The sequence below is a fragment of the Andrographis paniculata genome, unplaced genomic scaffold, assembly GCF_009805555.1.
Source record: "Andrographis paniculata isolate CXL003 unplaced genomic scaffold, ASM980555v1 Contig86END, whole genome shotgun sequence".
In the NCBI taxonomy this organism is placed as follows: Eukaryota; Viridiplantae; Streptophyta; class Magnoliopsida; order Lamiales; family Acanthaceae; genus Andrographis; species Andrographis paniculata.
The window spans coordinates 3,110,111-3,125,574 of record NW_026137624.1 but is presented as its reverse complement, the minus strand read 5'-3'; the positions used below and the strand labels follow the sequence as shown (position 1 = coordinate 3,125,574).

General features: G+C 27.6%; 1 protein-coding gene across 1 annotated transcript; it reads right to left on the bottom strand.

Annotated features, from left to right (window-relative positions):
• Window positions 1–136: 136 nt before the first annotated feature.
• LOC127242027 (protein DETOXIFICATION 3-like) lies at window positions 137–13,958 on the bottom strand. Its single transcript, XM_051261361.1, has 8 exons — window positions 13,713–13,958; window positions 13,080–13,633; window positions 12,737–12,823; window positions 11,282–11,338; window positions 8,995–9,233; window positions 8,670–8,875; window positions 1,056–1,244; window positions 137–625 (listed from the first exon to the last, which is right to left on the bottom strand). Exons 1-8 carry the CDS (start codon window positions 13,956–13,958, stop codon window positions 137–139), a joined length of 2,067 nt encoding a protein of 688 aa, XP_051117318.1.
• Window positions 13,959–15,464: the final 1,506 nt, after the last annotated feature.

Sequence of the window (15,464 nt, the reverse complement as noted above, 5' to 3'; positions counted from 1 at the left end):
TTCTTCGATGTCCTCGGTCTCGGCCTTTACTTATCGTTTCTTTCAAACTCAATTTGTTTTGTAAAACTTGTTCCACATGATCATCATCATCATGACTCATCCTTCTTCATATGCTAGTAGGGAACTATCCAACTCATCAATGGTCATGGCCTCCAAGTCCTTCGACTCTTCGATTGCAACCACCATTCTTTGTGAGAGAGCAAAATATCTTTTCTATCACTCGAACATCTGACACGACTTCTCCAAGCCGTTTCATTTGATTCGTCACTGCCAAGACTCTTGTAAAGTAGTCTTGGATCAATTTACTTTCTTTCATCGAAAGTGTTTCAAGTTCTCCCCTTAGGGTTTGGAGTCGAACCTTCTTTACTTTGTCAACTCCCATGACGGATCTTTGAAACTTCTCCCAAGCTCCCTTCGAGGTGGTCTCATTTGCAATCTTCTTAAATATATCATCATCTAAACCTTGATGGATAATTGTATGAGCACATTGATCTTTCTTGCGTAGCTTCTCTAATTCATTCCTCTCATTTTGATTGAGAGCTCCTTCATTCTCCGGTACTGTGTAGTCATTTTCAACACTCTCCCAAACACCATGTGCACCAAGTATGGCTTTTATACTAAGTGGCTAATTTTAAAAGTTGTGTTTGGTGAGTTGAGGGTATTGGAAGGGAGTCTATTTCGTTGCCATACTACCCACAAACCCGATATGGCTCTGATACCACTTTGCTGGAATAAGAAGGAAGAACACTAAAAGAAAACAAAAAAACACAAGAAGATTTTTTTTGGTGGAAATGAGAGGTAACTAAAAGAGAAGACACTTATTGATGAAAATGATTTGCAAATTATAACTATTTATAGAACATAAACTCTACTTATCAATACCAATATTAATTTTACCTACCAACATAAAAAATACAAAATACTTTGTTCAATGTATGGTTGGTAGGCCACCAACTCTTCCACCAACCCCCACTAACCATCATTAGAAACAATAAAAGTTGGTGATTTTATTTTTATTTTATTTCTTAGATCAAGTTTAATTCTCAACACTTCACCCTCAACACTTGCCCAATTTTAGCTTGGTTATCACCAATCTCGAAAACATCAATTGAGTCATTGTCTCCAAATGCTCCCTCAACCTCAACATTTGCTGCGGAAGGATCTTCCCATGTTGGAGGAAGCAATTCATAGTTCCAGTTAATGTTGTATGGGTAGTATCTACGTTTTCCCTTCTTCATGTCTTGCTTAATTGGAGTATACAGCTCATATTATTGAGGCAAACGTATGATTTGGTTTGTTTTTCCTATTTGATTTGATTCAAAACTATTCTACTCCAGATTTTGTAAATAAATTTTTCCAAATAAAATGATAAATTAAGAACAATTCATCAAAATATAATCATATTCCAACCAATATAATAACATTTCAATTTCAACTATACACTATTCACCAACTTCATCAAAAATAAAATAAGTTATAAACTATCCGTCGATATCCCTAATTAAGGTAATGAAAATTTAATAATTTTGAAATATGAATTAATGTTTAATTTTATTCGTAATTAATAAAATTAAAATTATTGAGGCAGACGTAATTAATGTTGATTTTATTTGTAATTAATAAAATTAAAAGTATGTCACTATATTTTTTAATCCTAATTTTGATAAATTTCGACATTTCAATCTTCATCATTATTTTTTCTCTGCCATTGTGCATCCGGCGGCAAGAATAAAAGAACCTCGCATTCCACGGCTGCATTCCACGCATTCATCCGTTTAAAGTTATGAACTTTGCTAATTGTATATTACATATTTTTATTTTTGTGTATTTTTTTTTTGGATTTTAATTCATTTTTAACAATTTCATGTTGATTTGTTATTTTTTATGTTGTATGTTGAAAATAGTTATGAAACTTTTAGATCTATATCACATACATTGCCCACCGATGTTTTCGTTATTAAAAAATCTTTTCCATTATAATATTTTCAAATTTGATTAAAGTCTTTACCCGTTGGATGTGTTAATTTTGAATATATATGATTAATTACAAAAACTATGTATATATATGTTATAATTTAATTGTATATATATAATATAAATTTCATTTGAATCCTAAAAATAAAACAAGACATTGTTGGCTTTCTGTGTCTTGTTGGCTTTCTATTTTTCTTATGCTAAAAGTTATTTTTTTTAAATTTCTTTTCAACTTAATTTTTGTATATTTTTATTATATATGTGCATATCCAATATAACGTTCATTATATATATATATATATATACACACGTGGACAGAGGACTATAAAAAAAAAATTAGTTTGATTAAGACATAGAAGACAATGCGTCTTAAACAAAATAGATATCTGCTAATTACTAATATGGAATTATTGCTATGGAATATAAATAAACAATATGAGCAACTATGTTAAAACCAAGAACTTACTCACTTGTTCCTACAAAAAGAGAAAAAAATACATTTAGTACACTTTACAGGTACGTATATAAAATACGGATAACTAACTTTTATATATAGTTTTATTAAAAAATAATAATTATGTATAGGTATATTCAACTATCGATTCATCTTCATATTCCATCAATCATAAAACACAAGTTCACTTTCTTTTTTTTTTCTTTTTATTTACCATAAAAAGTAGTTTTGTTTCTTTTTTAGTAGAAAAAAGTTATCCTATCTTTTACTATCTTTTACTATCTTTGACCAATTTTTCTACTTTTCTTACTAATAAAAGACAAAAAAATACCGATCATATTAAAGTTCATGTCCAACCAAATAAACTTATTTTTACATGAAAAATTAAAGGGAGTATTATATATATATTTTTTTCATTTGGTATTAGTTTTTATAGTTCCATTATCTCATCTTTTCATTTTACTATAAATTTAACATATTATAATTTAAAAACTGTTAATAAAATGATTCTATATTTGTTTCATTATTTTATATCAATTTGTAGTAAACATAATTTTTCATTCTTAAAAATGTATGATACATTGCGAAATAGTTAAAGAAAAATAAAAGATTTATTACCATATACATATAGAAATATTTTAATACTATTATTATAAAATTGTTTGTTTTGATGAGTATGGAAAAAAATTGGTTTGGGTTTGTTATAAAAATAATGTTTGATGAAATATTTTGTGAGAGAAAAAAATTTATTTTTTTCGAGAAACACAGAGTCAAAATAGTAAAATATGGGGAAACTCGGCTAAAGAAACATACCCAAGCTTTTTTGTTTTTTTATTTATGTATTTTTTAAAATTTTAAGCTAATAGTTTATTTTGCATCTTTTATATTTATTTTTTCAAAATTATTGTAAATCAAACAATTTACAATTTTATATGATTTCTCTTATATGACCGTTTTTATTTTTATTTTAGAAGTTATATATTTTGATGAAATTCATATTTAAAATTTATATTTTATTAAGCTTGTAATCTTTCAAAGTTAAAATTAAATTATACTATTGAAATTATTATAAGTTTCATCGGTATTTATATAGATTGTAGTTAGGGAAAAATATTATAGAAAAAATAAACACTCTAAATAACAACTACGTTGACCACTTCTCAATGTATTGAGCTTGTCCAATCTAAATGGACATGCAAATAATCGAAACAGAGAGCTGACGAAAAAAATTCTTCTTCTAAATACAAGGTATTTTTTTGTGTAATTTATATATTTTTATTAATATTAATATATATTTTAGTTCAATAATAGTAACATAATATATATCTAAATTAATAATTAGTATGTTAGTTTTTCGAATGATTTATATAATCAATTAGCAATGTTGAAAGGAGAAATATTATTTCAACGTGTTCAATGCAAGAATGTCACTGCTGCATGTGGAGTAATTGTAAAATACTTATTGTACAATATATCTTCTTCAAATCGGAAGATTCACAAAAATATACCATAATTACGAATATGGACAAATACAGTACTTTCTTGGCATATGAATGTATTATTATTATTATTGGTTTTTTTTTTTTGGTTGTTGATGTTACTATTATACTTCTTTTGTAGGTATAAAAATAATTTAAAACTACAAAAGTTGGTATAATTTTTTAGTACAAATTCATTATCTATTTCAAAATTAATTCAAATATCAAATGCAAAAATAATTTTCATACATGATTTTAGACATCAACAAAGGGTAAATTTTTTATAATTAATTTTTCACTCATAATTTAATTTTTCTTATTTCTTATGAAGTTAAGTTGTTTTATATTGTTGGACGAATTGAATATATTAATGTTCAAAATCTTTAGAATGCCACATGTAGCAATTATAGAAATTTTTATGACCTATTTTACAAAGATTGTATGTATGTACTGCAACCAGATAGTTAAAACAAATTTAAAGTAATATAATATGTATATATAAATATATCTCCATATTTTATTTACATTATACTTATGTTTTATATACAATTTTCAATGTAGATGATGATATAAATTTGACAATAAAAATGGTTCCAAAAGCATGAACTTAAAATTATTACACAAACAATTTCCATTTATATTTCAATACGAAGTATATTATTTCAAAGATGTACAAGATCATGCATATATATTTACATTTATCAATATACAAATATATTATTTTATTATTAATAATTTAACATATTTATATTTCTTTTAAATATATGATCGTAAAAATGATACATAATTAGAAGTATTGACACATATTTATATATAGATTGTGCTTATATATTTATAATATCAGCTACACTTCATGAACACGATAAAAAAATAGGTACATAGTAAATTTTGTATTAATTGTTCAGCCGTCTTAAAACTATTTATATATTTCTACAAAATATTTAAAAATATAATCAATTATTTATATAATATTATTTAAAAATTTTATACAAATTGCGCAATGCATGAAAGTCATCACTAGTAAATAAATAAATAATGTCATGAATTTCATTAAAATAATTTTTCAATATTTGTACATGTCCACCATCTATCAAATTTGTATATTGACATAGAACAACTATTATTCATACTAATAAAAGTAAAAAATAAATGGCATCTTGATTCTATGAATTCAACATCTGTCATCCATCAATTTTATCAATTGACATAAAATGACTTTTCTACTTTCCAATAAAATAAATAAAAATATAATTTTACAAAATCTGAAAATATGCAATTTTTAAATCATTTTTTAAAAAATGATAGAACTTATGTTTGTCATATACCCAAAAAAAAAATAGAAAAATAGAAAGAAATTTTCGACAAAAATATTATATCGTAAACAGTTTACATGTGTCGTAGAGGCATATTTATGATTTGCAGCATTTGGAGGATAAGTAAATCCAGAGTTCGACGTATTTCAATATGTAAGTAGTTGTTTGTAGTAAGTGGCGATGTAAATTGCGAGTGTGATTATTTCGAAAACATAAAATTTTCAAATATTTTTTATATTTCGATTCCCAAGCTGAATGTCATTCTTTGTGATTGACAATAGCTCAAAAATAATAAGGCATATCATATCATCACAAAAAAAAAAAAAAGTAAAGACAATTTTTCTAAGCATTTTGATACAATTTTGCAAAAAATTGGTCAAGAATCGTAACATATACTCACAAAAATTGTCAAGAGAACATACTTAAAATTCGCGTAATCACCAATTCACATGACAAAGTTATGTTTTGCGACTGAAAATAGTTTAAAATACCAAAACATATCAATCATAACAAAAGAATAAATACATAATTTTCTAAGTATTTTGATATAAGCACATATTAGTTAAAAGTCACGACACATACTCACAAAATTATTAGGAGAATATATTAAAAATTTGTGTTATCCCTCAACATTATCAAAGTCATTGCAAAACATCAAATAAAAACAAGACAAAAGAAGCTTCGCAATGCAACAATAGAAGAAATAACATATGCTTTAATTTTGAACATAAATAGTTCCTTGAATCTTGGGTATTGGATTCTAAAGCTTCATTTTATTCTTATAGCAACTCAGACATTATAGAATGTCACATCTTTGGAGGTTGTTCGGTACAGTTTATTTTCATATGAAAATCTATTGGAAATCATGGGAAAGGGAGACATTCACATCAAGACTCTAAATGGATGCAAATTGAGATTGTTTGGAGTGTGAAATATTTTAAGCTTGAAGAAAAACTCTACTTTGATAGGACAATTGGATGATGAAGAACATACAACAATATTTAGATGCAATACTTAGAAGCTTACCAAAAAACCATGATTTTGACTCGAGATAAAAATGAAGACGTATACAGGACAACTAATGCTTAGAATAATTTTTTTTTTAATTGCAGATACAAAGTATGATGCAGAATTATAGAATAATTGACTAGGCCACATAAGTCAAAACGGGATGAAAATAGTTCTTTCAAAAAGAAAAAGGCCAAGTTTAAAGTTAATGAATGTAGGGTTATGCAAGGATTGCATATTTGGGAAATAGAAAATGGTAAATTTCTTAGCTAGAGACAGAGATCAAAAGAAGCAAAAGTTAAAAGTAGTGCACAATGATTTGTGAGACCAACCATAGTGACATTATTTAGTGGAGTGTGTTACTACATGACTTTTATTGATGATGCAACAAAAAAAAAACTATGTATTTACTCTTTGAAGTATAAATATGATGCACAAATGTGAATTAGCCATGTTTAAGGATTATTGTATTAAGAATGGTATTTGAATGAAGATAAATAGTACATGAAACTCCTCATCATAATGGAATTTTAGAAGATATGAACAAAACACTAAATGAACATGCAAGATGTATGTGATTGTGGGCTACCAAAGATAGGATAATGAAATTCCTAAGGAAATTTGAAATGGAAAATAGGTAAATTTGTCTTACTCACAAGTATTCAAATTTGTTTCATACATTATGACTGACGATCAAAGCAAGTTAGATTCCAACCTATCAAGTATACTTTTATATACTATGGCGACGATGAGCTTGTGTATAGATTTTGGGATGATCAAAATTAAGATTATCAAAAGTAAGAATGTCATGCTTGATGAAAGACTTTTATACAAAGAAATATATGAAACATCCATAATAAATAAAGAAAATACTTACGAAGGTGAAATGAAAATAGTGGAATTGGACATTTCCAATTTTTATGCTAGATAGACAATTTACATTGATTAGGATATTGTCTTGGAAGAATTTGATGTAGTTAAGTTAGAAGATTTCAGCTAGAACCAATTCCTTTAGAAGCTTCAAATATTAGAAAACTTTCCGGTCAACATTGTGCTCCTAAGAAGTACTAAATTTTTCTACATTATTTACTTCGAACTTATTTCGTTGAACCTAAGTGCTATGTAGAGGCTAAAAAAAGTGAGCAATTAGACAAGTGAAAGCTTACAATGGATGAAAAAATAATTTCCCTATTGTTAAATAAAATATGAAAATTGATTACACATTTAGAAGAAAGCAAACCGTTGCACAAATAGATTTAACAAATCAAGTAAGTTAAAGAAATAATCATAAGGCCATGCTAGTAGTCAAATAGTTTCAAAAAAAATATGGTGTTGACTACACTAATGACTTCACACCTGTTGTGAAGATATATCTATCAAATTAGTTCTGATCATAGTACCTGCAGTAAACTTGGTGTTACATTACATGAATGTTAAGATAATATTCACTTATATTAATATGGAAAAAATATATACAAATATAAATAAACAATAAGATAGGTACTTCATTGAAGGTAAAGAAAATTTAGTGCATAAATTGTAGAAAAATTTTTATGAACTAAAACAAGTTCCATGGAAATTGTACAAAATGTTTAATAGATTTATGCATAAAATTGAGTTCACAAGGTGCAATACTGAGCATTGTTGCTACTTCAAAATGTATGATATTAGATATAACATTCTCTTTTTGTATGTGGATAATATACTGATAGACGAATATCAGAACAAGAGGTGAACACTGTAAAGAAGTTGTCCGAACAAATTTTAATAAAAGATCTTAGAGGGGACAAACATATTTTGGGTATGCCCATCATTACAAAAAAAAAAAAAAATCAGAAGGATAAAATTTATCTTTTGCAGGCTAAGTACATCGAAAAAGTTCTTGCAAGATTCAACATGATGAAAGCAAATTTAGTAAGCACCCTATTGGGTAGTCAATTTAAGATATTCAAGGATTCACTTAACAATGGTGATGAAAGATCTTGTAACTTGATTCCATATTCTACATTACTTTATGTTTCCATATTATGTATTTTTCATTAAGCAAGTCCGAAAAATTTTATCATCTAATTCATTGTTTGCAAACTTGTTTGCATGTATACAAATTATTGTATACCAATATAAAAATAGTAACTCTAAATATTATCATATATATGCACAAGTCTAACATGAGTATATATCACAATACTGCATCTCTACCGGTCTTTCTTTGAAGTAATATTACATCTTAATTAATTAGATAAAAAGAAATGTGTTTTAATAACAATATACGGCATCTCGTTCCTTCAGTAGTTGTATTCTTAATTTGCTAATTTATTGTGACGATGGTCTTTCATCACCTACTCTTTTCATCGCTTCAATAGCCTATACAAATGCATATATACAATTGATTTTATATTTTAGAGAGAGAAAGAAAGAGAAAGAGAAGAGTTGAAAACGTACCTTGTTTTGCCAGTTGGTGAAGGTTGTTATGAGTAAAAGGAGTAAAGATTGCAATGCTGAGCCAACTACAATTCCAATCCAAAATCCTTTTGCCTTAAAATGAGCAACAAACCCTAATATTAAAGCAACAGGGAGTCCCACAAAGTAAAATGCCCCTAAGCTCACATAAGCTCCTACATGTTGCCACCCGCTGCCTCTAGCTATTCCTGATTGATTATACAATTAATTAAGATCATTATCATCATCATCTATTTCTAATGAATTAATGAAATGTAAATGGATAGACCAATTAAGAAAATCAAAACATGAATCAGATTAGACTAACCAGAAATTACTGCCTGCAGACTATCTGCTACCGTGGAAATACAAATTAATGGTGTCATGAGAGCTATGTAGTTGACAACTTTGTGATCGTTAGTGTAGGCAGCACCTAAGACTTTGCGGCAAGAAAAGAGCACAATGCATGCAATAATAGCTTCTGTTACAACAAGAAACATATTCGCGCAAACTGCTACCAAGGCTCTATGTGGGTTTCGCCGCCCTAACTCATTTGAAACTCGAGTGCTGAGAAGAATTATTCATATTAACTAATTAATTATTAATTGTATAATGTGTTCTGCGGACAATTACTCTATATTGTTAGCTTTCATATAATATTGACATGTTGAGAACAAATGCTATATATATTATGCATAATTTTACCGTGCGTTGTCTATACAATATTAATAAAAAAATAATTAGCATCATAATTTTTAATAATTTTGATTCATTATATATTAATAAAAAAATAATACTATTAATTCAAGAAAATTAAAGATATTTAATTTAATTATATTTAATAATGCTTTAGAATTTTTGATCCTATAGTGCTAGTTTGGAATGGGCTCAAAAATTTTGTACTTTTTAAATATTAAAAATATTAAATATAATAAAGTTTCAAAATTTTCATACTCACCGGCCATAAAATGTATTCAAAACTTTTGAAATTATTTAATTTAATAATATTGAAAATATATTATTATAATCTCGGAATAGATTCGGATGCTATTCTGAAGGCAATAGTCATTTTTCTGGTAACGACAGTTTCTAATAAATTTATGCTATTTTTTTTTTTTTTTTAACAAAAGGTCGTATCAGAATATTATTTAAATAAAAATTCAAATCAACATCCTATCTTAAATTAATTTTAAAACACAATCAAACAATTTTTAGACATCAATTTTTCAATATTGCTTTTTAGTTAAGTGTTGTGTGTCCTGATGTAAAATATATATTTTTAAATGTCATTATGTAGTGATGATCTCTATTAGTTTTCATTTGGTGTATGCAGACTTGCAATTCTAAATAATAATTTTTTTTTTTTTTTTTTTATGAATTGTCATATATATATATTTTTGCAAACTATTACTATTATATATTATACTTTATAGGACAAACTAAAATTATTATTTTTGTCATTGAAAAAACATAATTTAATTTTTTTATATATATAATGTAAATAAGTATATCTCTTTTTATTTTTTTTTTGTTATAATACTAAATTTATAAAAAAAAAAAATAATAAAAAATTATTATGTAGCATTTTAAACAGACTCTTAGGCTAGACTATACTTTTAAAAAGACCATATTTAGGCTTTTAAAATATTTTTTTTCAGGGGCTATATATTTTTAAAACAAGTTAAACCTATTTAGTCAAAGTCTGACCTAGCTTGACCTATTTCTACCCCTAGTGTGATATAATAGTAGTTTAAGTAGTAGATGCATTATACTGTTTGTATTATATTTTGATCTATTTAATTTTGGAATGTTAGAATCTGTTTTATACATTAAATTAAATCAATGTATATGAAGGTAATAATGTAGAGTATGCTAATTTTGTAATGAATGAGTACCTCTCAAAAAATTATAGGGTTGTTTTTTCTGTTTTTCACAAAAAAATATGTACTTTTCATATACATTCAATTATACTATTTAATTTAATACAAGATTGTTTGGTTGTGATTTAAAATTGACTTAAACTGAAATGTTAATTTGAGTTTTGTTTAAATAGAATTTTGATACGATATTTTGTGAGATAAAATAATATTACCTCTGTCCGCTTACAAAGTTTACATTTTATTAAATACCCTACTTTTTTCCACAAATACCCTTATTTTACATCACATCATTACTTTTACACAAAAAAGTAAAGGCAAAAATGTCATTATACTACTTTTAACTACTCACTATAATTAAAATACTATTATTTCTTAAACACCGCGCCAAAAGTAAATGTAAACATTGTAAGTGGACGGAGGGAGTATATTTTTATTGAAAACTGTATAAGATGAATAATGTTGATTTTGATTTAAAATGCTAAAAGAAAAAACTCGGACTATAATTTATATGCAACAATAGTATTCGTCACTATCCCTTATAATTAATTTTGTTTGGTTGTGTTTTATAATTGATTTGAAATGTTGGGTTAATTTGAATTTTTATTTATATAATACTTTTGATGTGTGATTTTTTGGATTAAAATAATATATTTTGAATAGAAAATTTATCAGATGCATAAAATTAATTTTGGTTGGAATAGTAAAAAAACATAATAAGTGGAAAATCACACATACCTCGCTGCAACTCCAAGCCCATATGGAACAGAGAAGTGTAATGTTGAAATGGTTAGGCTGAAAGAAAAGCAAGAATAATTAATCATACCTCAAGTAATAATTAATTAAATTATTCAATATATATGTGTATAGGGTAAATTATGCATTTAGTGCACATACTTATAAATAGTTTTTAATTCAGCATTGAATAAATTATATTATTAATATAATTATATATAATTTAATTTATTTATTTTTTTTATAATAATAATTCAATAGGTGCTGAAAATAATATTTCAACACCTAATCGGCAGAGATTTACAAAATATGTTATACTTTAATTATTATTATTACATAATTTATATCTTTATTCGGTCAAAAAAAATTATATATAATTGCACAAAAAATAGGGATGAAATAGGAATTTTGTTCATACTCTTTGTTGAGATGGATATATGCTAATACAATAAAAATTATACTTCCTCTGTCCGCCTCTAAGGTCACGTTTACTTTTTGTGTCATTACACTAAAAAAGATAATATATTTGTAACGGAATTTCGTCCCTAAAGTTCACGTAACTAACATAATTCTATTTATAATTCCGTCTCTAATGTCATTAGTAACGAAAAAAGTAAATTTAGAGACAAAAAAAAATTTGTTACAAAAATGATTTTTTCTTGTAGTGTTATACTTAACATTAAAAATATTTTTTTTTTATTTGTATAATTTTTTTACAAATGTCTTTCTATTAATATTATAAGACACTAATTGAAGTATTTTTATATTTTTTCTAAATTTGTACTATGTTTTGATATAATAATTAATATTGAAAGATCAATACGAAAAAAAAAAAGAAGTAAATGAGACCCTTAGAGTCAGACGGAGGTAGTCCGTAATATTTTATATTTTATGCTCCCTTCTTTCAAACTTTTGAACGCGGATTTAATATGAGTACATTTTTTTTTTGTTTATTTTTATCTTTTTACTCTTAAAAAAATATAAAAAGTTATATGATTATTTACTAAATAAAGAAATAATATATTTTTAAGAAAAAAAAATAAAACAATTATAAAAAGTGGAAGGAGTATTTTAAGTTAAAATACATATTTTCTATGTATATATATATATGCTTAGATTAGTGTGTACATAGGGGACGAGTAGTATATATATATATATAAATAAATATACTCCCCTCGGTGTCCCAGTAACAAATTATCTATTATTATATTTTGGTCTGTCCTATAATAAAGTATTTATTTTTTTTAATAATTGTATTATTTACCGAGCATTAATTACAAATACCTTTACAACCTACAGTATATTATACAAATATCATTACCATAATTATTTTAATTTTTTTTTACTTTATTTCTACCATATATTAATATAATACTAATATAACTTAAATTATATGCAAAAGACAAATAAACAGTTATTTAAGGAATAAACGAAATATATAGATAGTAGTTGGCATACCATATTGACAAGACTGAGGTCTCAAGTGTTGGATTGGGTAAAAGAGCAGACACCAACACAAGTATCTCCATACACCACCATTTCAAGCTACAACATTAAACAATTAAACATCCGATAAAAAAAAAAAAAAAAAAAAACATTACATAATCAAAACAAACTTATACGATCAAGATAAAGAAAGAAGAAGTGCAGCCCCCATGGGATCACCTGTCCCGAAAACAAACCCTATCACCCTATCCTGACATATATAATGTATATATATACACTGTGTGTATGGGATAGGGGGATAGGGTTTTGTCTGAAACAGACGATCCCTGAAGTGGAGCTTATATATATGTATTACCAAACCATGGCTGCAGAAGGAATTCCCAGTCTAAGAAACTGCTTCATACCCAAGAAGACATCAGCTGATAACTTCCAGCGAGTATTTCTACAAGACTTAGAATATTTGACATAAATCGCGAGCACGATTACGTATAACCAACTCGATACGCATACGGCTACAGCTGCGCCGCTACTTCCAAGACCACACTTGAACACAAGAGCCCAGCTTGCGGGAACATGACACAAGAGCACGACCAAAGAGCACGCCAGAATCGGAAATACTAAACTCTGAGTTTGCAATAATCTCACAAGAGGCTTGGAAAGTGCAGCGGCAAAGAGCGCCGGGATGAGCCACAACGAGTACTTCTTGGCTTCAACCGAGACTACGTTATCTTGATCTTGCCTCATCATTATAAGTAGTATTTTGTCGATGAACATCCACAAAACGCACACCGGGACACAAACCATAACTAGTGATAACATGGCACTCCATGTGTACATCCCGAGCTTGTAGTATTGCTTCGCCCCGTAAGCTTGGCCGCAAAGCGTTTCCAAGCCCCCCACCAATCCAGACTGTTGATCATCGATCCATCCAAAACTTTATTAAAAAAAAAAATTATAATTGAGATTGAAGATGAATTGATTAACTTACGAGAAGGCTGAAACCGGTAACGTTGGTTAAGGACGTGGCGATAGCGACGGTGGCCAACGGGAGGCGGCCGAGATGTCCAACCATAATGAGCGAGACAAGTTGCAGCAGATATTGGAGAAGAGAGACGGCCACCATCGGTCCGGCTATATAACTCGCCTTCTTTACTTCTTCCACAAATTCTCTTCCATCTATACTCCATATTGTTCTTTGTGGTTGTGTACTACTGGATTTAGAGTTTTCTTCCATGGCTGTTCATGAAGTTACTCATCTAGAATTGCACACACATGACGTGCATATATATATATATACATATATATACAATGCTCAGCACAAATTAGATTTGTTTGGTTATGTGTGCTCAAGTCGATTAAATATATAGACTAGCATGTAATCAAATGTTTTGCACAAGTGTTGTTATGTAATGACACATTTAAATTAGTTTTAAATTATAAATAATAAATCATGTGATTATAATAATACTTTTTTCGTCACATAACAAATACTATTTTCATTTTAGTCTCTTCCATAACAAATAATATTTTTCTATATTTGGTAAAGCTTATTAATTTAAAATATAACAAATATAAATTGACTTAATTAACTTTAACATATAAAATATCATACTCCTTCCGTCCGGTGAAATTAGTCCGGTTTCTTTTGGGCACATAGTTTAAGAAATATTGATTTAGATACTTAATTAGTTTGATTAATTGTTTAATATTTATAATACAATGTTATTTTAATTATTTTTCATTTAATAAAATATTCAAAGGCCAATAACACTTAGGCGGTGGATGGCCCACTTCATTCTTAATCATGCCGGATGTGTGCCGCACATTTCGCCATTGATATGCGCTGTATACAATGATATTTTATTATGTTTTGAGCGACTTTTGAGATACAAAATTTCGTATATATGCAACTCATGGTGTGTTTTTGATTGTGTAATAGGTTTCATGGAGTTGGCATGTTTTGGGGTGTATTTGGGAGAGAATGAGCAGAACGCACGAAGGCTTTAGTCGTGATCATGCAACACAATGTGAGAAATGTGGAATATACAAAAAGGCCCTCTGGGGTAAATTAACAATATAAAGAGTATGTGAGGATTGAAGTGCAAAGGGGATCTATTTAAAAGGGGATGTTGGGATGGACTTGAAGAGACATGATTTTTTCAATTGAAGAGGAGAAGATAGGGACTACCATGTTCTTTACCACGAGGCCATATTATTTGAAGGGAAAGAAGGAAGAACACGAGGGAAGAGATGAGAACTTAGAAGAGGATTGCAGACACTTTTCGGGGCGTTCTTCTTCTATCTTCATATTGTTTTTCTTTGTCGAATTCAAAATTGAAGGCATGATGAACTTCTTTATTTGTTTTATGTTTTCAATTTCTATGAATTCCGCGTAATTTCATTTCTAGCATAGGTGTGAATTGATGTTTGAGATTGAATTTGTGAGACTTAGTTCTGTTTAATGGGGTGTTCATTGATATTGGGTATTTCTAATTCTTCTAATTTATAATTTTAGAAATCTTAAATTGATTATTGTGCACGTATTGATTTGAGATTTCGTAGCTAAATTGGAGATTGGCACCCGTAATTGTGTAATTTTCCAATTGATGTAGCAATCTAGAGGAATACTCTAGGGAAGAATTAGAATCAATTTTAAACAAATCTGCCTAGGAATTTTGTTAAATTGAATTGGGCCTTTCTAGTACTTAAAGTTGTTGAGTCAGTAAAACTACGGTCGTAC